Source organism: Oncorhynchus kisutch, linkage group LG17, assembly GCF_002021735.2.
Source record: "Oncorhynchus kisutch isolate 150728-3 linkage group LG17, Okis_V2, whole genome shotgun sequence".
Lineage (NCBI taxonomy): Eukaryota > Metazoa > Chordata > Actinopteri > Salmoniformes > Salmonidae > Oncorhynchus > Oncorhynchus kisutch.
This window is the reverse complement of record NC_034190.2, coordinates 21,999,422-22,010,643: the sequence shown is the minus strand read 5'-3', so window position 1 is coordinate 22,010,643 and position 11,222 is coordinate 21,999,422. Positions and strand designations below refer to the sequence as shown.

Genomic DNA, 11,222 nt, shown 5'->3' with positions numbered 1-11,222 from the left:
CGAGCCATTTGCTGATGTCCCCGTTATGAACAGAGTGCCCCGTGGTGGTGGTGTGGTTATGGTATGGGCAGGCATAACAGACAACGAACACAATTGCATTTTATCAATGGCAATTTGAATGCACAGTGATACCTTGATGAGATCCTGAGGCCCATTGTTGTGCCAGTCATCTGCTGCTCTCACCTCATGTTTCAGCATGATAATGCACGGCCCCGTGTTGCAAGGATGTGTACACAATTCCTGCAAGCTGAAAATGTTGTTCCATGGCCTGCATACTCACCAGACATGTCACCCATTGCATGTTTGGGATGCTCTGGATCGACATGTACGACAGCATGTTCAAGTTCCCGACAATATCCAGAAACTTCGAGCAGCCTTTGAAGAGGAGTGGGACAAAAATCCACAGGCCACAATCAACAGCCTGATCAACGGTATTGGAAGGAGATGTGTTGCACTGCATGGCTGGTTTTCTGATCCAAGCCTCTACATTTTTTAAAAGGAGCCTGGCTGAATTATAATATCTCCCTCTCCCTCGTCTACCTCTCTCAGTTTTTCCTTCTAATGTGTAAATGACGTAATGCTATATATTTCTCCCTTAGAGAACCGGAAGTCAGTTTCCTTACATGGTTCTATGTCAACGAGAAAACGAGGGTCCCCCTCTCTGCGCAGTGCCGTGGCCCGTGCGTAATCACGTAGACACATTGCAGCAACCACTGCAGCCCACGCACGCTGTTTTGTATTACCGGGGAAACCGAGAATCTCAGTTGCCAGGTAAATCATCCATGACCGGGTTTCCCAGATATATCTATCCATCATCTCTCATCAGATAGCCTACATTATTAACCAATCAACATTAATCAGCTGTTCATGTTTCAAAATAGATAGTATGCCCATACATGTTCAATTTCGTGCTTTTCAAAACACCCAAGGCCTAGAGAGAGATAGATATATATATATATATATAGCCTACGCACTTTTTCTCAAATCGAGACCTTGGGACTGTAAGGTTCTATCTGACATTTAAAAACAACAATTGTATAGTCATATTTAATTGATCTTTAGATGGTTCTTCATATATCTGTGAAGATAGATGTTTGAAAAAATAAATTTGAAGTGAAAAAATGAACAACTAGAAAGTTGATGTTGTCATGTGCTTGTTCAGTGACGACAGTAATTCGTCTAACGATCATAATACATTTCTTAATAATGTGCTCTGACTCTATATTGGTAAAATAGTGTTATTCTATCATTTATGTATTCAAATAGCTACAGTTGTCTTAATATCTTAATGACTAAATGACTAACTATTCAGAAGTGTCATATAGAACCTTATAGCTGAACCCAGACTGACATTTCGGAGCCAGGATCGATCTGCGATTGCACCCCCCTAAAAAAACGGATTACAAATGTTACAAGATTTTGATACTCTGCACTTTAGGTACCTTTAAGAAAAAACAAAACACTACAAAACAGTCTTGAATTCTGGGATGTGAAAACTTTGATGCTCAATATCTCAGAACTATGCCTTGCGCATATAGGTCAAGAAATTATCATGTATGATTCATCCGAGACAAAGGGTGCTTAGCCAGTGACTCACCTTAGGACACTGCATGTAGGCTATTCATGCACTGAGATCCTATTTTGCTCTTGCTTATTGAATGACGTACACGTTTCTGTTAACTTTTCTAATTCTGCAGAGACAACTACACTTATGACCTCAAATGTTTTCTTGTAGTCTTATTCAATAAATGACAACAATCGATTATGCAAGCAAATTCTAGCATACAATTACGTTTCAGAACCTTGGACAGCTCCTCTAGGTGCGAGCCCCACTACGCTGCGAGCCCCTCCTATACGCCCCTTTCTCGCTCTCAACCATTTACACTTACAATAATATTTACTGCGGTGTGTGTGTGAGTGTGTGTTTGTGTGTGTGTGCGTGCGTGCATGCGAGAGTTTCGGAAGCGCCTGTCCGAAATTTTTAAGGAAAAGTTGCGCGCGAGGCAAGCCGCAGTGGGAGGGGCGGGAAGCTGCCGCATTTTTCTGAATGAAATTACTCTACAAGAGCCCCCCATCCCACCCCACACTCCCGTCTCTCCGAGCGCCTCATTGGCTAAAGCCTGCCATCACTGACGTCAGTCCGACCTTCCCTAGTGAAGGAACATTCGCGCAGGAGATCCATCCAGTCATTCCGGTGTTCACCACCGGAGAAACGGAGACAACCTAATCGCAAGGAGGATATGTTATTACTCTGATGGGGACAGACAAGCCTTACTGAGATATTACCGACCATCGATATACCACGAGACAAGCTGGACACAGACAGCATCACGGCATCACAGTTTCCTGGATTCTCTGTCAACAGAGCTGATTTGAAAGAATCGTGATCAAGGTCTTGTTAGAAGGTAAGATCTTCTGTACTGTCTGTCTGTATGTCAGTCTGTGTGTGGGGGCAGTGTATGTAAACCTCAATTTATATCAGAGATAAGGCATGAGGACATGGTTTTCCAAGCTAGTGGGCATCTGTTACACCACACACCACAAGGCACAGTAGGAGAAGAGTGGAGAAGAGACACCAGAAGGGCTGCATTCCAATTCTGTCTTCTCCACCTTCTATCTGGAGTGTGTACTCGTTCACTCCCCCTTGTATATTTAAAAGCATTGGCTAGACATACATATAGGCTAGACAGGGCTTCGTCATCATATATCTCTTACATTTCTTGAGGGGAGTGAACAAGTGCACACTTTGGAGAGAGAAGAGTAGATATCAGGCAATGAAATGGAATGGTCCCATAGTAATGTGAGGAGCATGCAAAGTCTCTCCTTTGAGATGAACCAGTATCACTGTGGTTCAAGTTCCCTACCTCCTGTGCCATAAATGCCCAGACCTTTTGGCAGATGCCGAAGTGGCCTAAGACCCAAGAGAGGAAGCCACTGTAGACTATCGAGATGCAGGACAGGAGACGAGGAAAGGAAGCCACTGTAGACTATTGAGATGCAGGAGAGGAGACGAGGAGAGGAAGCCACTGTAGACTATTGAGATGCAGGAGAGGAGATGAGGAGAGGAAACTACTGTAAACTATTGAGATGCAGGAGAAGAGACGAGGAGAGGAAGCTACTGTAGAGTAGATGCAGCCCCAGTGCAGGGTGTCTGTCTGCTGCTGTTAAGTAACAATAACAAACCACATGCAAGAACAGAGAGAGAGGGAGACTTGCTACTAGTCTGTGACATTGTTTGTTAACATCTCTGTCTTCTCTCTCTCTCGCTCTCTCTCAGGTGTCGTGTGTGTGACTCATGATGACCCAGAATGACTCGGACATCTGGTTCGAGGAGTCTTCAGGTTCAGGGATGACTTCGCCCCTTTCCCAGCTGGACCAATCAGATCCCACAACCATTCCTGAGGCCTCTCCTCTCAGCCTATGGGGAGTGGCACTGTGCGTCTCCGGAACCCTCATTGTGTCCGAGAACACCATCGTAGTGGCGGCCATCTTGGCCACGCCTTCTCTCCGTGCTCCTGTCTTCCTGCTCCTCGCCAGCCTGGCATTGGCCGACCTGCTGGCGGGCGTGGCCTTGATCCTGCACTTCCTCTTCCTGTTCTGTGTGGAGCCCACGGATTGGTCAGATCTGATGACGTCAGGGCTTCTGGCGACATCACTAACCGCCTCCCTCCTCAGCCTGATGGGCGTGGCGCTGGACCGTTACCTGTCGCTAAGCCACGCCCTCACCTACGGCTCCCGCCACTCGCGTCGATGCGCCGCTGGTCTGCTGGCACTCGTCTGGCTGGGGTCATGTCTGATCGGCTTGGGCCCAATGCTGGGGTGGCACTGCCTCAATGACATCACATCCTGTTCCGTGGCGCGACCCCTGACCCGGACGTACCTGTCGTTGCTTTGTGGCGGCTTCCTGCTGGTCATCATGGTAACGCTGCAGCTATACACCGGGATCTGCCGTGTCGCTAGGCGGCACGCCCATGCCATCGCCACGCAGAGGCACTTCCTGCCTGACGACCAATCGTACAACAGCAAGCACGGGGGCCGGGGGAAGGGCCTATCTAGGCTGTTGTTAGTCCTCGGAGTGTTTGTCAGCTGCTGGACGCCCTTCGCCCTTTACGGTTTGCTGGGCGACGCATCTAGCTCGCCCCTGTATACGTACGCTACGTTAGTGCCGGCTGCGGGGAACTCTCTGCTCAACCCTCTGCTGTATAGCCTGAGGAACAGAGACATACGCAAGGTGCTGCTGCACGCCTGCTGTCCTCACAGACACACACACAACACACACGGGCCTGTTGACGTGTAGGATGGAGACACACATAGACACACATAGACACACACATACTGTCCCATATAACTGTAACGCATACAAATAGCACATCCTCATCATCACTTGCACTTCAGATAAGAAGCAATCAGAATGTACTGTTCCAGAAGGCAGCCATCTTGGAGTCAGCTGGAATAAGCTCTGTCATTGGCTGTGAGACCTGATGTACTGTATCATTTCATCATGTGCCTCATCCTCAACTAACATGAAGACAATCCACTCTGATGCAATCACAGAGGTGCAACTATCGTAATTCATCTGGGTCCTTGGTGGGACTATACTATGCTGCTGTCGGTGATCCAAAGGTCAAATGCAGAGTAACTTGAAGGACTCTTAAACTCTTATAAAGGGTTTGCACTAATACTGTAAAAGGCACCTCAACTATCTCTGAAAAGGTTTGAGTTTGCTAATGTTTTTTAAAATAAAATGTATGAATGTTGTCTTTTTCTACTTCCTAAATAAAAACAACTTTATTTTGTACTAAAAGTGAAGTGGAGTCTCCTTCTTTCTATACGCACGCATGCATGCGCACACACACACAGACGTACTTGACTTAAGCCTATTGACAATTGTCCTGCATCTCGGTTTGGAGCAAGTTTTCCCAGGTCACACCAGTTGAGGCCGCTCTCAGTCATTTCTGCCTGGACTTTCTGGGTTTCTGGGTCGCCCTCTGTTTCTTTTTCCCTGTGGGTTTCATTTCAACCACTGGGACAGATGTCAATTAAACGTCTATTCCACGTTGGTTCGATGTAATTTCATTGAAATGACGTGGACATAACGTTGGTTCAACCAGTGGGCAGGGACTGGCGAGTGATGATGGTGGTCGGTTTCTGAAGGGTGTCCAATCCAGCTCAACTCATCTTTTTATTTTTCAGGAGGATCTTGAACATGGTGGATGACTGTAAAGCTGAAAAATGTGGACCTGTGGGAGAAGCCATTGACCTACACAAAAGTTTTAAATATTTTCTATGAATCCACAAATCACATTACAGTTGAGAAGGATTCAAACATTTCATAGGTAATGGATATACAACACAAGAGGTTGGTGGCACCTTAACTGGGGGAGGACGGGCTCGTGGTAACGGCTGGAGCAGAATAAGTAGAATGGTATCAAATACATTGCCATTTCCTTCGCCGTTCCAGCCATTATTATGAGCCGTCCTTCCCTCAGCAGCCTCCACGGATATACAGTATGGACACATGGATACAGAAAGATACTTCTTCTCCATTCAGAAAGGCTACCCGTGACACCTGACACAGAGCAGTACCTCGCTAGCTGCTTTGCCTTTTTCCTATGCAGGCCTGCAAGCTGAAGGCCATGCACTGTCAGCCTATGTACATGGCCAAGACTCCCAAATATCAGCACTACAAGTTTGCACTGATAACCTGGTATTTCAGCAACTTGTCAGCAAAGGCCTGCTCCACTTACGGGTGAAAATAGCAACCCACTTCCAATATGAGCACTTCCCTCCGGCCTCCCTCACAACAACACTATCTGAACCCCTCCCTCTAGCCTCCCTCCAGTACCTCCCTCCAGCCTCCCTCACAACAACACTATCTGAACCCCCCCCCTCTGGCCTCCCTCCAGCACCTCCCTCCGGCCTCCCTCACAACAACACTATCTGAACCCCTCCCTCTGGCCTCCCTCCAGCACCTCCCTCCAGCCTCCCTCACAACAACACTATCTGAACCCCTCCCTCTGGCCTCCCTCCAGCACCTCCCTCCAGCCTCCCTCACAACAACACTATCTGAACCCCTCCCTCTGGCCTCCCTCCAGTACCACCCTCCGGCCTCCCTCACAACAACACTATCTGAATCCCTCCCTCTGGCCTCCCTCCAGTACCTCCCTCCGGCCTCCCTCACAACAACACTATCTGAACCCCTCCCTCTGGCCTCCCTCCAGCACCTCCCTCCAGCCTCCCTCACAACAACACTATCTGAACCCCTCCCTCTGGCCTCCCTCCAGCGCCTCCCTCCGGCATCCCTCACAACAACACTATCTGAACCCCTCCCTTTGGCCTCCCTCCAGCAGCAACAACAACATCTGACATATTTGGTATACAAGAAAACATAATCAACATGCAGGAATATGCACTGATGGTGTTACTGCCTATCTCACCTCATTAGCTATCAGGTTGACAAAGCGGTCATGTCTAACGATGTATAAGTCCTTGTATGAACAGCAACCACTAACAATATGTGAAACAGACTCCATTACATTTGACTCATGTAAGATACAAAACGGATCATGGTTTGCGGGGTACCAGAGTCCTAGGTTGTATTTTGTTGGTAGAACCTGAAGCCTTAACAGTGGTGTGAGTGTCCTCGCCAATAGCAGCGCTCTGGTACATGGGATGGTAGCTGGTGGGTGGAGAGAACACGTTGAAGAGCTTGACCATGAGTATTCAATCAAGCTTGATATGATTGACATTTCCCCTCTGCCTGTGGTCATGAAGCTAAAGGCTGTGAGAGAAGTGGCTTTAGCAAAGGTTCAACATCTGTTTGCCAATGTGCATATCCCACAGAAGGTTTTAAGGGAAATAAAGTGGTGAGAAAGTGTCTATCCTTAAACACACCCACCACACGTGAAGTTATTTTCCTGAGCCCAAAAAAGGGAGGGGTTTGGGTGTCTTGAATGGAGGATTTAAATATTTATAACCCAGTGTGAATATTCATGATGTTCTTTGTGAAGTGTCAGAACACACACGCATAGACACATAGGGCGCGTTCCTCAATTAAGGCGAGGCGATGCAACAACCAATGGGCGAACTCTACCGGTTCACGCATAGACCAAAAAAGGTATCCAGAGACAGAAGAGAAAGCGAGACACCCCTCTCAAAAGTTATTTTCTGGTTGAATGAAAGTTCAATGAAAGTCAATGAACTAAGTAGACCAGACCCAGCTGGGGTCATAATCTTAGAGCATGAATATAAAATGCTAATATCTTCAGCTGTGAGTGATGACAAAAATCGGCTTTGGTGACAATTTAAATCATTTTGGAATTTGACTTCTCTGTGGGATCGTCTCTATTGGAATTGTCTTCTTCGGCCATGATTCAGTTAAACTGCAGCACCGAAGCAATACTGTAGGTGTAGTCAAAAGCTGCTTCCAGACTGGAACCTTGGGCCCTTGGTCTCAACCGCTGAGCTCATGCAGCAACGCTGCTCAATGACCAAAGGATTTTTTGGCGGAAAAACAGAGCGGAGCATCAATAGTTATGCTAATTATCTACATTTACGTTGGAGGTGTGAATTGCATGCCATTACCACTGCTATGTGACAGGTAGCCTAGAATCCACATTAGCCTAGCCATTAGCCTAGCCATTAGCCCAAACAAAGAAAACAATGTTTGTGCATCCAGGTATACTTATATGGGTGAATCAACTTATTTTTATAGACATTATTTCATATGATTTAATACATGTTATTAACAAAGTTTGCTCCATTTGAAGTATAAATAAGTGATAATGCCGAGAAGCCGTGTTTGGAGGATATATTTTCATGGGTGTTGTCATCGAGGGCCGGCAAACCGTGCCAATATATCCTTCAAACACTGGCTTCAAGGGCATTATCCCTTTTATACAGGGTTGGGTAGGTTACTTTCTAAATGTAATTCATTACAGTTACTAGTTGCCTGTTAAATTGTAATCAGTAACATAACTTTTGGACTTCCCAAACTCAGTAAGGTAATCTGATTACATTCAGTTACTTTTAGATTACTTTCCCCTTAAGAGGCATTAGAAGACAAAAATGTATGTTACCAATTGAACTACATCTTTGCAGGATAAATCAATGTTAAAGTTTACATAGCAGGCCATATATGGATATTACATTTCTCTACATGTTCTCTCTACTACCGCATGGCAAGCGGTACCGGAGTGCCAAGTCTAGGACAAAAAGGCTTCTCAACAGTTTTTACCCCCAAGCCATAAGACTCCTGAACAGGTAATCAAATGGCTACCCGGACTATTTGCATTGTGTGCCACCCCCCCCTCTTTTTACGCTGCTGCTACTCTCTGTTTATCATATATGCATAGTCACTTTAACTATACATTCATGTACATACTACCTCAATTGGGCCGACCAACCAGTGCTCCCCCGCACATTGGCTAACCAGGCTATCTGCATTGTGTCCCACCCACCAACCCCTCTTTTACGCTACTGCTACTCTCTGTTTATCATACAGTGAGGGAAAAAAGTATTTGATCCCCTGCTGATTTTGTACGTTTGCCCACTGACAAAGAAATGATCCGTCTATAATTTTAATGGTAGGTTTATTTGAACAGTGAGAGACAGAATAACAACAACAAAATCCAGAAAAACACGTCAAAAATGTTATAAATTGATTTGCATTTTAATGAGGGAAATAAGTATTTGACCCCCTCTCAATCAGAAAGATTTCTGGCTCCCAGGTGTCTTTTATACAGGTAACGAGCTGAGATTAGGAGCACACTCTTAAAGGGAGTGCTCCTAATCTCAGCTTGTTACCTGTATAAAAGACACCTGTCCACAGAAGCAATCAATCAATCAGATACCAAACTCTCCACCATGGCCAAGACCAAAGAGCTCTCCAAGGATGTCAGGGACAAGATTGTAGACCTACACAAGGCTGGGATGGGCTACAAGACCATCGCCAAGCAGCTTGGTGAGAAGGTGACAACAGTTGGTGTGATTATTCGCAAATGGAAGAAACACAAAAGAACTGTCCATCTCTCTCGGCCTGGGGCTCCATGCAAGATTTCACCTTGTGGAGTTGCAATGATCATGAGAACGGTGAGGAATCAGCCCAGAACTACACGGGAGGATCTTGTCAATGATCTCAAGGCAGCTGGGACCATAGTCACCAAGAAAACAATTGGTAACACACTATGCCGTGAAGGACTGAAATCCTGCAGCGCCCGCAAGGTCCCCCTGCTCAAGAAAGCACATATACATGCCCTTCTGAGGTTTGCCAATGAACATCTGAATAATTCAGAGGACAACTGGGTGAAAGTGTTGTGGTCAGATGAGACCAAAATGGAGCTCAACTCAACTCGCTGTGTTTGGAGGAGGAGAAATGCTGCCTATGACCCCAAGAACACCATCCCCACCTTCAAACATGGAGGTGTAAACATTATGATTTGGGGGTGTTTTTCTGCTAAGGGGACAGGACAACTTCACCGCATCAAAGGGACGATGGACAGGGTCATGTACCATCAAATCTTGGGTGAGAACCTCCTTCCCTCAGCCAGGGCATTGAAAATGGGTCGTGGATCCGTATTCCAGCCTGACAATGACCCAAGGCAACAAAGGAGTGGCTCAAGAAGAAGCACATTAAGGTCCTGGAGTGGCCTAGCCAGTCTCCAGACCTTATTCCCATAGAAAATCTGTGGAGGGAGCTGAAGGTTCGAGTTGCCAAACGTCAGCCTCGAAACCTTAATGACTTGGAGAACATCTGCAGAGAGGAGTGGGACAAAATCCCTCCTGAGATGTGTGCAAACCTGGTGGCCAACTACAAGAAACGTCTGACCTCTGTGATTGCCAACAAGGGTTTTGCCACCAAATACTAAGTCATGTTTTTGCAGAGGGGTCAAATACTTATTTCCCTCATTAAAATGGCAATCAATTTATAACATTTTTGACATGCATTTTTCTGGATGTTTTTGTTGTTATTCTGTCTCTCACTGTTCAAATAAACCTACCATTAAAATTATAGACTGATCATTTCTTTATCAGTGGGCAAATGTACAAAATCAGCAGGGGATCAAATACTTTTTTCCCTCACTGTTTATGCATAGTCCCTTTAACCATGTCTACATGTACATACTACCTCAATCAGCCTGACTAACCGGTGTCTGTATGTAGCCTCGCTACTTTTATCGCCTCGCTACTGTATATAGCCTGTCTTTTTACTATTGTTCACCTAATACCTTTTTTTCACTATTGGTTAGAGACTATAAGTAAGCATTTCACTGTAAGGTCTACACCTGTTGTATTCAGCGCACGTGACAAATAAACTTTGATTTGATTTGAAGCAAATGCGACTGCTGTCATGACTGTTGTTGACTAGGCTAGCATTAGACACTGGACAACTTTGTTGCAACTCTAGGTAACTATCTAATTGCGTCTGTAGTGTTTTGTGTAACATCTCCCAGCAAATAATGTTAGCAAGCAACTCAACTGCAACTAAAATTGCTACATAGTTTATCCGTGTACTCCTGTTATTAGGTAGTTACTGTAGCGACCTTCCACCTCAGATAGTCAAGTACTGTAATACATTTTGTTGACAGATTTGATTTTGTAATGTTTTGATAGCTCCACCTCATTTAGCTAGACTGAAGTTGACATAGCTAATGTTTGCTGAAAAGTGTGTGTGTGTGTATGTGTGTGTGTGTGTAAACCATACAAGACAGGTAGCTTGTTAATGCCAACTGATATATTTGGGTTCAGACATCTTCATCCATGAAAAGGTTTTCATCCTGGAGGAGACTGTGCAGGAGACAGAGCAGGTACATTCAAATCCATGTTATTTCTAAGGCTATTGTTTATTTCAAGACACCGCCTTACTTATTTTCTACCAACAGGAAAGAAGGTTAGTACAGCATGCCAAACTGACCACTGGGTGCCAGAGTGTTCCTGTGCTGCAGTGGAGAAGAGGTCCACCAGGACCATCTCTAAAGGGCTCGGGGCCCAGCTAGATTGCGCTCACAACCATCAGTATACAACCGAGTCCTGCCCCTATATGCCACAGATGGAGCTGACGGAGAGTGAGATCAGTGAAGACCAGAACTCGCTGTGTGAACCTAAGAGCTCAGAATCACAATCATCACAGTGCGAGCCAAAATATACTATGGATCACTTTGGGGGAGCGGGCTGGTGTTCCGAAAATGGGGAAGGACCAGGCCATTTAACAGCGAATTAAAAGA

General features: G+C 45.7%; 1 protein-coding gene across 1 annotated transcript; it reads left to right on the top strand.

Moving 5' to 3' along the window:
* Positions 1–2,137: 2,137 nt before the first annotated feature.
* Positions 2,138–4,804, top strand: gpr3 (G protein-coupled receptor 3). Its single transcript, XM_020507278.2, has 2 exons — positions 2,138–2,405; positions 3,278–4,804. The coding sequence occupies exon 2, from the start codon at positions 3,296–3,298 to the stop codon at positions 4,295–4,297; it is 1,002 nt and encodes a 333-aa protein (XP_020362867.2). The 5' UTR covers positions 2,138–2,405; positions 3,278–3,295; the 3' UTR covers positions 4,298–4,804.
* Positions 4,805–11,222: the final 6,418 nt, after the last annotated feature.

Bases quoted from the DNA above. Each gene is read 5' to 3' on its own strand.
- gpr3 (XM_020507278.2), top strand. From the start codon at position 3,296: ATGATGACCCAGAATGACTCGGACATCTGGTTCGAGGAGTCTTCAGGT.